The 18,766-nt window shown below is 47.7% G+C and overlaps 1 protein-coding gene across 3 annotated transcripts in view; it reads right to left on the bottom strand.

Annotated features, from left to right (window-relative positions):
* CHD2 (chromodomain helicase DNA binding protein 2) overlaps positions 1–18,766 on the bottom strand; it is a 138,740-nt gene that overhangs the window by 18,167 nt on the left and 101,807 nt on the right. For all 3 annotated transcript variants that reach the window (XM_066355656.1, XM_066355657.1, XM_066355658.1), the window contains 7 exons: positions 14,832–14,970; positions 14,146–14,296; positions 12,897–13,019; positions 10,840–10,968; positions 9,830–9,970; positions 7,404–7,538; positions 1,328–1,506 (listed from right to left, as the gene is read on the bottom strand). In XM_066355656.1, coding sequence (XP_066211753.1) covers positions 1,328–1,506; positions 7,404–7,538; positions 9,830–9,970; positions 10,840–10,968; positions 12,897–13,019; positions 14,146–14,296; positions 14,832–14,970 — 997 coding nt within the window. The remainder of the gene's footprint in view (positions 1–1,327; positions 1,507–7,403; positions 7,539–9,829; positions 9,971–10,839; positions 10,969–12,896; positions 13,020–14,145; positions 14,297–14,831; positions 14,971–18,766) is intronic.

Here is an 18,766-nt window from a genome sequence, read left to right as displayed (position 1 = left end):
CACGGACTCCCTACCTCGCACACCTGCTGCACCAGCTAGAAAGCCATTCAGTTTTCTTCCTAACACCCTCCCAGCCCCCGACGGCCCACTCTATGCCTCGGCTGAAGCCCGAGCGTCCTGGTCGAGGTCCACTCGGCTCTTCCACGGGCAGTCCCCGTGCACCTGCTGCCTCCAGAGGACCCCCCCCCCCCAGCTCCTCTCTGCAGGTGCTTCCCTCCCTCTAGGAACCCCTGCCACGTGTGGTCCTGCACACGGTCCTGCATGTGGTCCTGCACACAGTCCTGCATGTGGTCCTGCACACGGTCCTGCATGTGGTCCTGCACACGGTCCTGCAGTTACCGCCTCACAATGGACAGCTTCTCAGCAGGGAGCAAGGACCATCCTGTGAGCTCCGGCCAGCCGGGACACAGAGCCCGGAGCGCCTTGGCCAACAGGCCCTGGCGACAGCAGGAAGCCCAGCTCAGGGGTCTATGTGCGAAGCTGCCCTTTACTTATCCTCCAATAGCGATTAAGTCCATTTAAAAGAAAGCCAGGTAGCTAGGGACAGGAGATTGGTGACAATGTAAAGGGTGATAGGGTAAGTAACTTTTTAGTGTGAAGCATGCTATGAATAGCATCATGACAGAAGGCTTCACTGAAACCATTTCTCCCTCCAAAGCCAATCCACTGATATTGGGCATATTACACAAAGGTAATTGATTATGTTCACTATGAAATATATGAGAGCAAAGTAACTTTGGATCATAAAAAGAGAATAATGTTACAAATTGTCCTTTAGAAATTCATTCTGTGTTCTTAAAATACCAAAAATTAGTTCATGATGCCTTACAAACTGAAGTTCTGCATTTTCTGCATTCATCCAAAGGACAGCTGGAGTTATTTAATCACTAGAGTTTGGTGACATTGACCTGTTCCCCTCCCGTGTTAGCAGAAAGCTAACCCATTAGTTATTATATCTGAACATCAACCGCAGATGAGTAAAGCAGTAAAACTAGACAGTTTCTAAGCCTTTACTTAAGAGCTGAGTCTTTATTCTGAGTCAGGACTGCAAATCCTGTCTCACTGTCCTCTTATAAATTAATGACATCACCCAACCCATTCCAAACACTGGTCTCAGTGGAATGGCCTATTTTAGCCTGCAGGTTTGTTGCCAAAAGACAGCTTTTGTTGGGAAAAAAATGTTTCATCAGGTGGATAGGCCACCTCTCACAAGACACACACACACAGACTCCCCCTTCCCTCGCTCTCCCTCCTCCGTGTGTCCTTCTGTCTTACCCCCCCCCCCCCCCGCCCGGGTCCAATCCAGCGGCGCCAGGCCGGGCGCTACCTCCGCCACAGCTTGACGTGCTCCTGGTCGGAGTAGGCTCTAAGGCACTCAGCGATGCGGTCCCCGATCTTCAGCAGGCAGGTCCGCGTGTGCTCCAGCTGCTCCTGCACGCTGAGCCCTTTGTCGGGCTTGTCCAGCTGTTTGAGTGCCTTCTTCACAGGCCTCATCCTCTCCTTACACTGAAACAGGCCGAGAGGGTGGAAACGTGAGACAGCTCGTCGCCCCCTTTGCTTCCCGCGCCCCGAATCCCCGGCGCACACGGCCCACCCCCAGGCCCCGTCACCGGCCAAGGAGAGGCGGGTCAAGCCGGGGGAATGAGGGTCAGGATCAGAGTCAGAAACAGCTGAGCTGCAAGTCCCCCCGCAGCGCCACTCAGAGCAACGACCTCTGAGCTGCAAGTCCCCCCGCAGCGCCACTCAGAGCAACGACCTCTGAGCTGCAAGTCCCCCCGCAGCGCCACTCAGAGCAACGACCTCTGAGCTGCAAGTCCCCCCGCAGTGCCACTCAGAGCAACGACCTCTGAGCTGCAAGTCCCCCCGCACCGCCACTCAGAGCAACGACCTCTGAGCTGCAAGTCCCCCCGCAGCGCCACTCAGAGCAACGACCTCTGAGCTGCAAGTCCCCCCGCAGCGCCACTCAGAGCAACGACCTCTGAGATGCAAGTCCCCCCGCACCGCCACTCAGAGCAACGACCTCTGAGCTGCAAGTCCCCCCGCAGCGCCACTCAGAGCAACGACCTGGGACCCTTACTCTGACCACCCTGTGAGGCCACGAGGAAGACCACACCAGCAGCACAGTTACAGGCCTCGCCCGAAAGCTCCCATGAAGACCAGGAACACTGCAGGACAAAATCCTCGAGGCTGACAGACACTAAGGGAGGGGCTGCCGGACAGAGACTGTGAGCTGACCCAGGAATCTTTCTCTCCCCCTCCCCAACTTCTCGAAAACAACAAAGAGACTGCCTTCAAAATGAGACTCCAACCAGGCAGTGTCAAAGCCCCGAGGTCACCAACTTGAGCATGGGCTCGCCAGCCTGAGCGTGGGACCACAGACATGACCCCATGGTCGCTGGCTTGAAACCCAAGGTCGCTGATGTGAGCAAGGGGTCACTGGCTTGGCTGGAGCCCCCCAGTCACGGCATGTATGAGAAGCAATCATTGAACTAAAAATGATGCAACTATGAATACTTCGCACCTATCTCCCTTCCTGTGTGTCTCTCCCAAGAAAAATAAATAAAAAACTAAAAAAAAAAACAAAACCACAAAGTAAAAAATTTAAAAATGAGGAAGAAAACAGCAACAAAATATTGGCAGTAAGGAAACTGAAATCGCAAACTCCCCCTAAGGCTGGCCATGTGTTTCTAGAAGAAGCAGTGAGGGCTTCAAGATAAGGACTAAGAATACAGACACTCAGACTCATAACAGACACCCTGATCTCGGACACCTCCCAGAAACAGGGAAGACTATTATCTGAGAGAATAAAAGAAAGGTCTCTGGACGGGCCACGCGAGCAGAGCTGAGGGGCAGGCAGGCTGCTGCCCGGAGCACAGAATCCCATGCACACACGTGCCCTGCACGAGCCACAGCCAGGCTTCCACCCCCAGACTCTAGGGGGGAAGCCAGGCCTCCACTCTCCAGTCAGGAGACTGGAGATGTTTCTCCATAAACTCTGACTGCCCGAGAGGAAGAACAAACCCTGCTGAGCAGCCACTGGAAGCCCCTCAGGGAAGAGCCCAGCCAGACCAGTCCACAGCAACACTCTCAGGCGTCCCCAAACTGCAGCCCCCTGAGGCCATTTATCCGCCCCCGCCGCACTTCCGGAAGGGGCACCTCTTTCATTGGTGGTCAGTGAGAGGAGCACTGTATGTGGCGGCCCTCCAACGGTCTGAGAGACAGTGAACTGACCCCCTGTGTAAAAAGTTTGGGGACCCCTGCTAGGTGTCCATCCAGCCCCGTCCACATGCTCAGAACTGCCAATCAGAGTGTCAGTCCCTGCTCTTAAATATGAGCAGATGACCTAGGACTACGGAGCCATCTGAGCAAGTGTCTAGCAGGACAACAGGAAATACATCAGAGAGACAACTAAGAATTACCACGCCATCTGAGACAGTATCTAACAGAAATGATGAAAACATTCAGAACTACATGAGAACCACAGCATGACGGGGGAGAGATGCTGGAAAGAAACCATGACAAGAGAAACAAAAGTCTCAAGACTGGAGATAAAGCTGACGGGATCTCCCAGAAAGTAGTTTATAAAGCGGAAAAGGGGGGGGGGGGATAACATGAGGGACCACTTCCAGACTCTAATATCCAAAAACAAGAAGTTCCACAAAGATAAAACTAAGAATTCAGGAGATAAATTATCACAGAATAATTTGAAAAAAATTCTCAGACCTGTAGGGCACAGTTTCAGCCACAGAGTATCTGGTATAATGAGTAAGGCACCTGACAGGATCGCTGACACTTGGGAACACTGTAACTCCCACAATCCTCCATGGCTCTGTGGTGATTCCACACCTACGTATACACTTTCAACCTCTTTCTTTTTCTGTGTTGTAATTCAATTGAGAAAAAAGAACATATTTTAAAAATTATCACAAACTGGAAGACGGGTGTTAAGGACTAACCGATAAAAGGTTAGTATGAATGTATAAAGAATTCCTACCAAAAAGATAAGAAAAGACAAAATTACCCAAAACAGGCAAAGAATAGGAATAAGCATTAAATTGAAAACATGATGAACGCCCAATAAATATGAAAATAATTTTAACTACACCTTCAATAGTATTTCGTACCCCTCAGAGTGGCAAAAATTAAGAAGTCAGAAATTACCAAGTATTTCCAAGACAGGGAAAGCAATCTGAACTCACATTCCCACTAGGAGTGCAAACCCCTACCATGACTGTGAAGAGGAACCCTACCCCATTTAGTAAGTGGCAGACGGGCATGCCCAACGAAACACCCAGCGCTATGCTCAAGCTGTGTGCTCTAGAGAAGTTCGTGCACATGTGCACAAGGAAATATTTACAATTTCACCGCAGCCTATGTGCAATGGCAAAAACCTGAGAAAACCAATGTCTGTCAGGAGAAAAAATTAAATTGTGCAAGTTGTAAGGGACCAATGGCTGAAAAAGCAAGTTACAGAATACATACAGTGAGGCATTTATATAAAACTTTTAAACATGGAAAGCAATCTTGGCCCTGACTGGTTGGCTCAGTGGTCGAGCATCGGCCTATCATGTGGAAGTCCTGGGTTCAATCCCTGGTTAGGGTACACAGAAGAATTGAAGAATTGTCCATCTGCTTCTCTACCCATCTCTCTCTCTCTCTCTCTCTCTCTCTTTCTCTTTTCCCCTCCTGCAGCCATGACTCCATTGGAGTGAGCTGGCCCCAGGCACTGAGAATGGCTCCAAGGCCTCTGCCTCAGGTGTTAAGAAGAGCTCGGATGCTGAGCAATGGGCCAGACAGGCAGAGCACCAACCCCTAGGGATCCTGGTCCAGGCACATGTGAGAGTCTATCTCTGCCTCCCCACGTCTCTCTGAATTAAAGAAAAAAAAAGGCAATCTTACATGCTGCTGTGTGGTATGTGACAAATTGCCTGGGTCAGATCTCTGCTCTGCCTCTTAACTGTGCACAGAGGACCTCTTGAACCTTCTTCATTTTATCGTTTAATATGTAAAAGGTAGGTAATACCTACGTCAGAGAATTATTCTGGGGAAAATACACATGAAGCACACTAACAATGCCTGGTTGTTTATGGAGCTATTAGTGTGTCTTCAGAGACATAAATACTAAAACTCTAACATCATCCATGAGGATGTTAATTGAATTCAGAATCAGAGTCACTTCTGGGGAGGTAACAAAGGAAAAGCATGGGTTTGGGGTGAGGAAGCTTCAACTCTATAGTCTAAAGTTTAAAAATGCACATTTGAAGCCCTGGCCGGTTGGCTCAATGGTAGAGCGTCAGCCCGGCATGTGAAAAGTCCTGGGTTCAATTCCTGGCCAGGGCACACAGGAGAAGCGCCCATCTGCTTCTCCACCCTTTCCCCTCTCCTTTCTCTCTTTCTCTATCTCCCCCTCCTGCAGCCAAGGCTCCACTGGAGCAAAGTTGGCCCAGGTGCTGAGGATGGCTCCGTGGCCTCCGCCTCAGGCGCTAAAATGGCTCCAGCTGCAACAGAGCAACACCCCAGATGGGCAAAGCATCGCCTCCTGGTGGACGTGCTGGGTGGATCCTGGCTGGGCACTGTGGGAGTCAGTCTCTCTGCCTCCCTGCTTCTCACTTCAGAAAAATACATTTAAAAAATGCACATTTGATAAAGCTTCATGCACCGTATCAATGTCTATCCCATTCCTGAAACTTCTCTTTTTAAAGATTTCATAATGGGAGTAAATGAGCCATTATGCAAAAGCATTTTTTAAAATAGGGCGGTGCCATAGAAGCATTAGTTATGATTTTCCCTTATAAATACTGGGCTAAGGAAGAACCGGGAAGTAGACCAGGGAGCTGGTTGGGTAATGAATTTATTCATTTATTGATACTCTTGTAGCATCTACATGTAAAGAAAGACCCAGTACCTTCCCTGAGAGAGCTCAAAGACTGGAGAGAGAAGAATTAAGAAAAATAAGGTAAGAGGCCCTGGCCAGTTGGCTCAGCGGTGGAGCGTCGGCCTGGCGTGCGGGGGACCCGGGTTCGATTCCCGGCCAGGGCACATGGGAGAGGCACCCATTTGCTTCTCCACTCCCCACCCCCTCCTTCCTCTCTGTCTCTCTCTTCCCCTCCCGCAGCCAGGGCTCCATTGGAGCGGGGATGGCCCGGGCGCTGGGGATGGCTCCTTGGCCTCTGCCCCAGGTGCTAGAGTGGCTCTGGTCGCGGCAGAGCGACGCCCCGGAGGGACAGAGCATCGCCCCCTGGTGGGCAGAGCGTCACCCCTGGTGGGCGTGCCAGGTGGATCCCAGTCGGGCGCATGTGGGAGTCTGTCTGACTGTCTCTCCCCGTTTCCAGCTTCAGAAAGATATAAAAAAAAAAAAAGAAAAAAAATTAAAAAAAAAAAAAAGAAAAATAAGGTAAGAATATACATTTATATGTGTATATCCATTTGCTACAGGATTGAGGAAACAGAAAAAGGGGCAGCGAGTGAGGCGACCGCCTTGCAAGGATGAGGGCCAAGTCCACCCTCGCCTGCCACAGGGCAGGAATAGTCTGGAGAGTCGAAAAATCCCTCTGTCCTCGACACGAAATTAACTGTTCGAAGTGCTTCACGGAAGAACAGAGAGAGACCAGAGAGTGGTGGGGAGGGCGTCGCTGAGTGCACACAGGCAGCCCCAGGAAGGAAACAGGAGCCGTGGTCACCGGGCTCGTTTCTAGTTTCAGCGAGGCCGACCCCACACACCTTCCCCGTCACCTCCCCCAGCCCATGGGGAGAAGGACCCCATCCCAGGCCATGTCTCAGCTCCGATCACCACAGGAAGCACGTGGGACACGCCACCTTTACCAGCCTCGTCCCGTCGTGCTGTCCCTTCTCTCACCACTCTGACCACCGCAGCCTCTGTGCGTGCCATGGCCTCGCTTGGGCACGGTCCTCCCTTTTCTCCTGTTCCCTCTTCCTCTTCCTCCAGACCCCAACTCAAACATCACTTCCTTCAACCCGCCTTCCTGATACCCAAGTGGGTCCAGTCCGTCTCCCAGGACGCTCCTCCACCGCCCTTCACAGGGGCGCAAACGCGGTTCGTAAACGACCTCACTCCCCTCCCTACTCACACACACGGGCTGCAGCGACAGAAACCACTCATCAGACAGTACTCCCCACGTGCTAGCTCAGTGAGCACTTCTGTTTGCAGATGCTATTTAGGGCCCCGGCCACCCTTTCGGACTAGAAGCAGCAGGCACAAACCTCATTCCCACTAGAGGTCAGCGTGAAGACCTCTTCCTGCCAGCCTGCTGCAGAGCGCAAGTGTTTCCAGAGTAATGCACTGAGGCTGAGACCAAAGAGGCCGTGTGCCGGGAACCACGCCGGCAGGGCCACAGCCAGCACCAGGGCGGCAGGCGCGGGCGGCCCTCAACGCCGGGACTTACTATGCTGAATGTCTCCTGGTCCAGATCGTCGTCCTCATCCTCGCCGATGGGGACAGGCTCACTTCCTGCCGTGATATGGACGGGACCCTGAGAGTGCTTGGACTTACTCGAAGATTTGGCATCACCACTTTTGGGCTTTTAAAAAAGAGTGACAAAGAGTCATTGTCACTTGTGCAGTCGCGCCTTGCCATGTGGACTTCCTATTTAGGTCGCATCACTAGAGCAGGTATATGTGGCGGCCTCAGTTTATGAGGGAAAAATCAAGTTCTCTGGGACATCATGAAGCCAAACCCACATGAGTAATGGCTCAATCACACATCAGTCCTCCTTCCATCTCAGCGTGCTCAACTTTCACTCTAGATTCATCAGTGTGTTTTGGCGTCTGGTCCTCCATTCATAAAATGTACGAAAAAGTCAATAAGAATGAAGAGTGTAAATTGGTGGAGATATAACACAGTATCATGTAGCAACTTTTACTAATAGCCTATAAATATATATACACTTTGACCTAGGGCTTTTTATTAATGAAGATATTGGAACTGACAGAAATCTGCATAAATCCAAAAAGATAAATATTGTGCAGACATAAACATTAGAAATACAAATATAGCCTGACCAGGCGGTGGCGCAGTGGATAGAGCATCTGACTGGGATGCCGAGGACCCAGGTTCGAGACCCCGAGGTCGCCAGCTTGAGCGCTGGCTCATCTGGTTTGAGCAAAGCTCACCAGCTTGGACCCAAGGTCGCTGGCTCGAGCAAGGGGTTACTCAGTCTGCTGAAGGCCCACAGTCAAGGCACATATGAGAAAGCAATCAATGAACAACTAAGATGTCGCAATGAAAAACTGATGATTGATGCTTCTCATCTCTCTCCGTTCCTGTCTGTCTGTCCCTGTCTATCCCTCTCTCTGACTCTGTCTCTATAAAAAAAACAACAAAAAAAACCCATATATATATATATATCAATATAAATATATGTGTGTATATATATAAAATGACTTTATGTATAAACATTTGAAACCTTAAAATAATACTATGTTTTGTGATTACATAGTATGTAGTAAGAGAAGCTATAATATCTGGGTGATGGATACATGAATATTTATTAAATTGTTCTTTTATTTTTTAAATCTTTCACTTTTAAAAAGGGTACTTCTTGCCCTGGCCAATTGGCTCAGTGATAGAGCGTCAGCCAAGCGTGTGGCTGTCCCAGGTTTGATTCCTGGTCAGTGCACATAGGAGAAATGACCATCTGCTTCTCTACCCCTTCTCCTCCTCCTCCTCTCTCTCTCATTCTTGCCCTCTCGAAGCCATGGTTCAATTGGTTCAAGCAAAGTTGGCCACTAAGAATGGCTCCATGGCCTGTGCCTAAGGCACAAAATAAATGGCTCCATTCCTCAACAATGGGGCAAGGGCCCCAAAGGGCAGAGCATTGCCCCGTAGTGGGCTTTGCCAGGTAGATCCTGGCTGGGGTGCTTGCGGAAATCTGTCTCTCTGCCTTCCCTCCTCTAAAACAAACAAACAAATAGGGTATCTCTGTGGAAGCAAACATGCACAGATTCTGTCACAGGATGGTTTGTAACATTAGAAATGTGTAAGCAATTTTGATTGGGAATATACACACTGCTTCCAACCAAGCTGTTATAACCAAACAGAATCTTCCTCAGCTATTAAAAAAAATGATTCGTACACATCTTGATTCACTTGAAAGCTGCCTGTGATGTATTGCTAAGCGGGGAGAGGAGGCTTCTCACACAGTCCAGTCTGATACTTATTGTATACTTGTTCTTATATGCACAGGACAAAAGTTCCCACGGGACTGAGCAAGAAATCTACTAGAGATATGATAGAATTATAACAGTTACTTGTACATTGTAATGATAATTAGGGACTAATTGCAAAGTGATTTCATTGGAAGTCAGCAAGCATACATCAACACTGTACCAGAATTTAACGGTTCAGAACCACCTTCATAAAACCCCCAAAGGGAAGGTAATATAGTAACAGGGCTTTTCACCCAAGTCTATTCCAAAAGCTTAACTCTCGATGGTACTTGGTTTGACTCCTGAAGGCGTTAAATATTCAAATTCCTCTGTGGACTGTGCTCTTCTATCAGGAATCTGAGAATGTATCTCAAGCAGTCACCTGACAACACAGATTTCCCTCACCTGGTCTACCTCCCTCAAACATCCCCTCTGAAATATGTAAAAAAAAAAGTGCAAGTAAAGGTCTTTTACATGAAAGAACAGCCCAAACGTTCCCACTCCCTTCTCCCTGTGGGAGAGGGCAGGCCTCACGATGACAGCCCCCCTTCCTTCTTGGAGAGACCCATAAACAGATGACTTCAGTGCCCTTGACCCCCACTCTATTTCTAAATCCCAACCTCGGAGGCCACGGGCACCTTGGTAAGCAGAATGACACAGGTACCTTCTCCTTCTTCTCCTTTGACTTCTTCCTCTCCTTGTCCCCATCTCTGTCTTTCCTGGAACTTGTTTGTTTCTCCTTGTTCTCCTTGTTCTCTTTCTTCTTCTGTTTCTTCTTCATTGGACTTTTTTCTAAGCCGTCATCCTAGAAGACACAGAGGGCTGTGAGCCAGGCTAGACTGCCGATGCCGCCACCTTCAGAAGGAAGCACTGCCCCCCAGTGGCCGACCCGAGCCTACACCTGGACACGGGTTTCAGAGCAGACAGCTGACATACATAATTCTAACTCTCTGGCAATACCAGCTGAGCCAGCAGAGGCTTCACTGTAGCTTCTTTTTAATTCTCACAGCAACCCTTCAACAGAGGCATTATTGTTCCCATTTCACGGACAGAAAAAACTGAGGCCCAGAGATTACACAGCTGTCAGCTAGTCACTGCTAAGATCGTTAGCATCTCAATTCCTGTTTGCCCGACTCAAACCTCCGCGACTCTCATACCCACGGCTGACCCTCTGGGAGCTCATCTGGAAGCAGTTACACTCCAAGAGCAACAGAACCCAACCCCATCAAGGGCTCACTCACGCAACAACACATGAAGGATGCTGGTTACCTTCCACTCTGCTTAGACCAGAGGACACGCACTGGCCACCCTGGGCCACGCCCGACCCACAGAGGTGCTCCACTGGGCACAACGACCACTGACCTGCATAGCAGCTGCCCCACATGGGGTCCCTGCTCATGGTCCCACCGCTCCCTACCGTCCCTAACAATGAGGCTGAGTGTCCACTGCCATTCAGGACGGACACCTGCCTTGTTCTCCCTGTCCTTCCACTACCTGTGACTGTGCTATCGCCGACCTAAATGAACAGCTACACTTCCCTCCGGTGAAGCCACCACACACAGATTCCACTTCATCTACTCTGCATGCACACCAATCATGCTCTGAACGGTTTCCTACTGACTGGCACGGGAAGTGTCGCTCAGAAAACAGCCCTCCACTCAGCCCGCCTCCTACCTTCACCTCCCCCTCCTCCGACGGGTTGTCCGAGTGCCGCGGGGAGGAGAGGTCCAGCCCGGGCTCCTCCTTCAGCCTCGGGGCTTTGTTCTCTTTCTTCACTCGAGGCTTCCGCTTCTTTAATGGGGCCTGAGAGGGCAAGAAAAGGATGCTGACACTGCCAATCAAGTCCCTCAAAAGCACGGCCAAACAGCGTAACTCTCTGAGCCAGCAGCAGACAGGCAGTTCACACAGAGACTCTAAGGCAGGGGTCCCCAAACTTTTTACACAGGGGGCCAGTTCACTGTCCCTCAGACCGTTGGAGGGCCGGACTATAAAAAAAACTATGAACAAATTCCTATGCACACTGCACATATCTTATTTTAAAGTAAAAAAACATAACGGGAACAAATGCAATATTTAAAATAAAGAACAAGTAAATTTAAATTAACAAACTGACCGATATTTCAATGGGAACTATGCTCCTCTCATTGACCACCAATGAAAGAGGTGCCCCTTCCAGAAGTGCGGCGGGGGCGGATAAATGGCCTCAGGGGGCCGCATGTGGCCCGCGGGCCGTAGTTTGGGGACCCCTGCTCTAAGGTGTGCCGCCACCGTCGCGGGAGGGGCTGCAGGCCTACGCCACCTGCAAACACCCAAGTCCTGAACCTACTAATCCCATGTTCTGGAAGTCATCTTAATGATATAATTCAAACAAAGGGAAAACTCTCATGTACAAAGATACATATAAAGATAATGTGTAAAAAACAATAACAACATTAAAAAAAACATAAGCACGCTATATTTAAAAATAAGGAAAAAGTAATTATCTACTTAATCAAATCTAATGTGACTATAAACATGGTCTAATATCTCTGGAGTATGACTTATATCTGGAAAAGGATACTATTTATGTGATGTTATTCCATGAAAAAGGAAAAGATACAGGATTAGGAGAAGTTTTTTCCCTAATTGTTTTGTTTATGATACAGGAAGCAATACGAATGGGCATAGCTCTCGGAGCACATAGCGACATCAACACACAAAGGCGGTTACTACCGGATGTAACATCCTCTGGACTGTGACCGCCACCTTTCTAAACCTGGCTTGAAATGAAAAGTTGGAAAAATAAAAGGAGACACAGCTCAGATGACTTCATTAGCAACTCACTTGGTATTTTTCACTGAGCAAGTAAAGTACTGGGGGTCCTTGGGTTACGACACAGTTCCGTTCCTACGACAGTGATGTAACCAGAATTTTGGTGTAAGTCGAAACACACCTTAGACTAAGTCACTTACCTATCCTAACTCAGTTGTAAAATCATAATCTAAAACATAAAAACACAACTAAGCCACGGGGAAAGAAGAGATAAAAGCACTGTTACTGTACTACAGTAACAGAAAAACACTTGCACTTTTAACAATCCGAAATGGCGTAGGTAAGTGTACTGGGGGCCACCAACTCCCTCCCTCACACGCACCATTATTGCGTGTTCTTCCACCACGCACAACCAAACTAGTTTACCCAGAGTCCGTAAGTACAACGCTAACGGCGTAAGCCAAAACACTCACGTCTCAGTGTTCTTAAGTTTTTATGGGAATGAGCATCGTAAATGTAAAACATCCTATGTTGAGACTGTCGTAACCCAAGGGCCCCTTGTAATCTTAACTGAAGTCCCACTTCTGAATTCACTGTGGGTTCCAACTACCCATTTTATCCACAGACCCACTATTACGAGTGGCCCAGAGTGAGTTCTACCAACAGGAAGACCCAGTGGTATTCAGACAGCTGCTGGAACTATGTCCGAAAATTCAGGATGCAGCATAAAGAAACGGCAGCAGTACGTTTGGACCAAGCGGCGCTGAGAGCCATGAGGACTATTCCGAGGCGGTAGTGTAAGAAAGTTGCCCAGATGTTCAGGTCAGTAATGAAACGAACACTTCTATTCCCACTAACCACCATGGCTACTTGGAACTGAGAGGCAGCACCTGACTCTGAGACAGATGACTGGGGCCGCACCGCGGTGGCTCTCCACTGTCCCCAAGCCGCAGGACGCCGCCCAGCGACAGCGCGCTCACCTCCTCCCCGCCGGACCCGGCGCCCTTCTTCTCCAGACTCTTCCTGAGCAGCTTGAGCAAGTAGTCGGCTCGGGTCTGCAGCTGCTTCCCCTGCGGCTTCTTATCCGTCTCCACGGGTAGAATCTTCAACAGGAAAGGAAGAGAAGCACCCGCCACCGCCCACGTCCCGGTTAGTGCATCAGGATCCACAGTGGCCACGCAGAGCTGAGCAGTCCTTCCCCGCCCGCCCGCCCGAACACAGACGCAGCCTCAGATCCTATCTCATGTCCATGGCTCCCAGTCACTGCAAATCCCTCATGAGCCGTTCTCGTGTTACAAAATGGGATGGAGAAATCCAGCTCTCCCACTGGCTCCTACCTGTGCTGTTAACAGGGTAGAACAACTCAGGTAGGAGGGGCTTGTTGGCTTCATCTGCTAGAACATCCCAGCCGTCGTGGATTTCCTCCTTCCAGGAGCAGGGAATCCCTGGAGCTAGGTTAAAGCTTCGTTTTAGATTGAAAATGCTTCTTAGAGCATTGCCGGAGAGCACCGAGCTATGCCGGGACAGGTTCTGCACCTGCGCCCGTAGCTGGACCTCTCGGGCCAGAACGGCTTTGGTCTCAGTGCTTATGGCAGGGTGCTGTCACCCTCTGAGGACGTGGCGTGTGGGATGAGCATTGTGTGAGGTGCCAGGAGCCCTGCACGAGGCACGGCCTGCCGACATGTGAGCCGGCTGGCGCTCCCGGCTATCGCTCTGACCACAGCCTGACTGACTACCTGGAGCCTGCTCTCAGGGGGCCGGGTGGGAGGCTCGATTTTGTGGGAGAAGCATGGCCAGTGTTTAATTCCATTGCAGAAAACACCAGGGTGGCTCACTCTTTGTGCGGAGAACTGAAATACAGTTGTTCCCAGTACAGTGAGTACCGAGGGCCAGCAAGGCCTGCTGAGGGATGCTTCAGTTACGAATGCTCCTACCCTGGTATTTGTTGCAATGAGATTGAACTATGATAAAAATCCGAGTTTTAAGATTTCTCCTATTATTTCCCAAAAATTTTACTTGGCTGTCACCTTCCCCTACGACACAGTGTCCCAGAGTCCACTAAAATGGTAATGATTCCGAGGATAAAGAAATCCCAGGAACATGCTATTGTACTAATTTCCAAGCTGATCCCTACCCCCCCCCCCGCCAAGAAAATACTTAAACATACGTGATATAAAAATATTATGCAACAAATCTTTTAGAACTCTCCAGCAGCACAGAGTTGCTTACTTTGTCTGTTAACTTAAGCTCTGGGTCCGTTTTGATCAGCTCCCAGTTCCCGTAGCCATGTTCATAGATCCCCAGAAGGAGGCGGGAGTCGTCCTCCACCCCCCACTCCACATCGAAGTGGGCAGCTTTGACTCGGCAGGTTAAGCAGTACCTACAGGAATTCAGAAAGAGGACATCAGAGGAGGGCCCTTTCTGACTTGGAAATGAACACAAACAAACATGAACATAATATTCTGATGTATTAAAGAAACAACAATGACCCTGGCCAGTGGCTCAGTGAACAGAGCATCAGCCCAGCATGTGGATGTCCTAGATCCGATTCCCAGGGAGGGCACACAAGAGAAGCACCCATCTGCTTCTCTCCCCCACTTCCCCTCTCTCTTCCCCTCCCATAGCCAGTGGCTCAATTGGTTTGAGTGTGGCCCTGGGCAATGAGGGTAGCTCCATTGGAGCACAACAGCCTCGGGCACTAAAAATAACTCAGTATTCGAGCATCAGTCCCAGACGGGGTTCCAGGTGGATCCTGATCAGGGCACATGCGTGAATCTGCCTCGTATGTCACCAACTCTCACCACACACACACACAAAAGAACAACAAAGCAAACTACAATGAACACTACACATAACTGTGACTTCAGGCACCTTCTGTGGCACATCTACTGCGCGTGGGCATGCAACACACTCACTTTTTTTTCTCTTCAGGGTCCACAGGGATTGACTTGTGCAGCATCTCAAACTCTTCTTCATGCTGGATAATAGACTTCACATTCACCTGAACTCCTGATATCTTGATTGTGGGGCCTCTCTTTTTTCCAGGACCTTTCCCTAAGGAAGACCAATTTCACATTACTTAAATAAGAACTACCTGAAATCTCACAGAAAACATGGATCAAGCCCTGAAATGCTTATTCCCACACACTCTATCTCTGTCTTATTTGTTAATCAAAGATACAACCTACAAGGCAAAAAAAATTCTCAACTGACGTTTATAAAATAATCCCTAAACAATTCAGCTTTCTAAGATTTAGATTTTTTTACTTCTTTTTTAAGAGAGGAGGGGAGACAGTCAGACAGAAACTCCCGCATGTGCCCCAATCCGAATCCACCTGGCAAGCCCCATCTGAGCCCAATGCTCAAATCAATCAAACTATTTATATCTTTAGTGCCTGAGGCCAATGCTCAGAATAACCAAGCTATCCTCAGCGTCCAGGGCTGAAGCTTGGATCAATCAAGCCACTGGCAGAGGGGGGTGGGGGAGGTGTAGAAAAGCAGATGCTCACTTCTCCTGTGTGCCCTGACCAGGAATCAAACCAGGGACATCCATATGCCAAGACGAAGGTCTACCACTGAGCCAACTGGCCAGAGCCAAAGTTTTTTTTTTTTCATTAGTATCATCATTGTATTTTAATTCTGAGTTTTATACTTTGGTTCTAAAATTAATAAAATTAACATAAAAAGATTCAAAAACAATTAGTGCAGAAGATCTTTCTATTGATTTCTAACTAGTCCATTAACAGAGGTTTTGGTGTTTTTTTAAGTGTTTTAGAGATAATATCTATCTCACTCCTTTCCCTTTCTCTCCTTCTTGCTCTCCCTCTCTCCCCTCCTTTTAAAATTAATAAATAGGGGAGACCTGAAGATGGCAGCGGAGTCGGCAGATGCACAGACTCCCAGCTCACACCACCAAACTGGATTACAAATTAATTTAGGAACAATCAGTGTGAAAAACCAACTCTGGACTACAAGACCAGCTCTCAGAAACCAAGGAGCAAAGAAGAAGCCACAACAAACCTGGTAGGGAGCACCGAGGAGTGGTGAGTCTACCCTGCTTACAGGAACAAAGGGGGTATGGGGCTGAGAGCCCAGAAGGGCTCTCATTCCAAGGAAAAGAGTAGTAAATATCACTCACAGCCACTTGCCTGGGGACCTGGGAACGAGGTGTGTTGAAAGGGCCAGCTTGTCTTCCAAAAGGAAAGAGGGGAGAGAGAGACAGACAGTGACTGGCAGGAATGCATGGGAGGACCTGAGAAGCTGACTCATCCAGTGCCGGAGGCAGCCATAATTGGGGGAGGGGTTGATCCTTCCACATAACACAAGACTAAAGTGCTTCTGAATCAGACATCTCTCCAGCTCCAATCAGCACAAGATAGCTGAAAACAGTAAGTGGGGAGGAGGGGTAGTAACTGAGGTCTCCATGGAGATCTGAGATACACCTCCCCCTACTGAAGCAGAGAAAGCACCCCACCCCCAGAGAGAGTAACTGGCAGATCAGGCCTTCAGAGTCTCAGGTTACACCCACCCCATTCCTGGATACAGTTTCAAATAAGCCCCCTGCTGAGATCAGTAAACAAGACTACAACTGAGAAGAAAACAAACAAATCAAGACTTCAAAGCAGCCCAAATCCAAAAGTGGATTACAAATAACAGCTGATGCCAACCCAAGAACACCTAGAAATAACACAAGTGAAAAGTGGAGGCAGACAACACCAAACCTAGACTCAACCAGCCCTACAAACACACCCAAACATACAGACATAATGAGAAGATAGAGAATTGCAATCCAAATGAAACCACAGGAGAAATCTCCACAAAAGGAACTGAGTGATATGGAAAAAACCTAACTGCTGGATGCAGAGTTTAGAACAGGGGTCTCAAACTTGCGGCCCGCCCACCAATTTTGTGCGGCCGCAGACTGGCCCGCAGATTAATCCACGAAGTTTGATTAGTCTGCAGGCCGCACAAAATTGGTGGGCGGGCCACATGTGGCCCGCGGGCCCGAGTTTGAGACCCCTGGTTTAGAATAATGATTGTTAGTATGCTTAGGGATCTTAGAACAACAATGGATGGTCATTACGAACACCTAAAGAGACAGCAAGTATAAAAAAGGACATTGAAATATTAAAAAAGAATCAGTTGGAGGTGACAAATATAAGAAATGAAGACCACAACGGAAGGAATTAAAAGCAGGATGGATGAAGCTGAGGATCAAATCAGTGAGTTGGAGGACAAGATGAACAAAGGCATGAAAGGAGAGCAGAAAAAAGAAGAGACTCAAAAAGTCTGAGGAAACTCTGCAAGAGCTGTGACAACATGAAGAGAAATAACATCCGCATTATAGAGTTTCCTGAAGAAGAAAAGAACAAGGGATAGAAACTTTATTCAGTCAAATCATAGCTGAAAAACTTCCCTAAATTGATGCAAGGAAGGGTCTCACAAGTTCAAGAAGCACAGAGAACTCCATTAAAGAGAAACCCAAAAAGACCTACACCAAGACACATCATAATTAAAATACCAAAGCTAAGCGATAAAAGAGAAAATATTAAAAGCTGCTAGAGAAAAGAAGGCTATCACCTACAAAGAAGCCTCCATAAGGATGACATCCGACTTCTCAACAGACTTGAGGCCAGAAGGGAATGGCAAGAAATATTCAAAGTAATGCAGAACAAGAGCCTACAACCAAGACTACTTTATCCAGAAAGGCTATCGTTTAAAATTGAAGAAGAAATAAAAAGATTTCCAGATAAAAAAAACCCTCAAGGAATTCATTACAACCAAACCAATGCTGCAGGAAATGTTAAGGGGCCTGTTGTAAACAGATCAAAGTGGGAAAAGAATATAGCAAAAGAGGAATACAGCTTTAAAGAATAAAATGGCAATAAACAACTACATATCAATAATAACCTTAAATGTAAATGGATTAAATGATCCAATCAAAAGACATAGGGTAGCTGCTTAGATGAGAAAACAGGACCCGTACATATGCTGTCTACAAGAGACACACCTTAAAACAAAAGATGCACATAGACTGAAGGTAAAAGGATGGAAAAAAATATTTCATGCAAATGGAAATGAAAAAAAAGCTGGGGTAGCAATACTTATATCAGACAAAATGGACTTTAAAACAAAGACTATAGTAAGAGATAAAGAAGGTCACTACATAATGATAAAGGGAGTAATCCAACAGGAAGATATAACCATCATAAATATCTACACACCTAATATAGGAGCACCTAAATATATAAAGCAGACTTTGATGAATATAAAAGGCAAGATCAACAGCAATACTATAATAGTAGGAGATTTCAATACCCCACTAACATCACTAGATAGATCCTCAAGAAAGAAAATTAACAAAGAAACAGCAGACTTAAAGGACACACTAGATCAACTTGATTTAATAGATATCTTTAGAACCTTTCACCCTAAGGCAGCAGAATATACACTCTTTTCAAGTGCTCATGGTACATTCTCTAAGATAGACCACATGTTAGGGCACAAAAGTGGTCTCAACAAATTTAAGAAGATTGAAAGCATTTTCTCAGATCACAATGGCATGAAACTAGAAATCAACCACAACAGAAAAACTGAAAAATACTCAAACACATGGAAACTAAATAGCATGTTATTAAATAACGAATGGGTTAACAATGAGATCAAAGAGGAAATAGAAAAATTCCTAGGAACAAATGATAATGAGCAAACAACAACTCAAAATTTATGGGACACAGCAAAAGCAGTCCTGAGAGGGAAGTTCACAGCACTACAGGCATTCCTTAAGAAGTTGGAAAAAGCTCAAATAAACAACCTAACCCTTTATCTAAAAGAACTAGAAAAAGAACAG

The sequence above is a fragment of the Saccopteryx leptura genome, chromosome 13 (genome assembly GCF_036850995.1).
Source record: "Saccopteryx leptura isolate mSacLep1 chromosome 13, mSacLep1_pri_phased_curated, whole genome shotgun sequence".
In the NCBI taxonomy this organism is placed as follows: Eukaryota; Metazoa; Chordata; class Mammalia; order Chiroptera; family Emballonuridae; genus Saccopteryx; species Saccopteryx leptura.
This window is presented reverse-complemented; position numbering and strand designations above follow the sequence as displayed.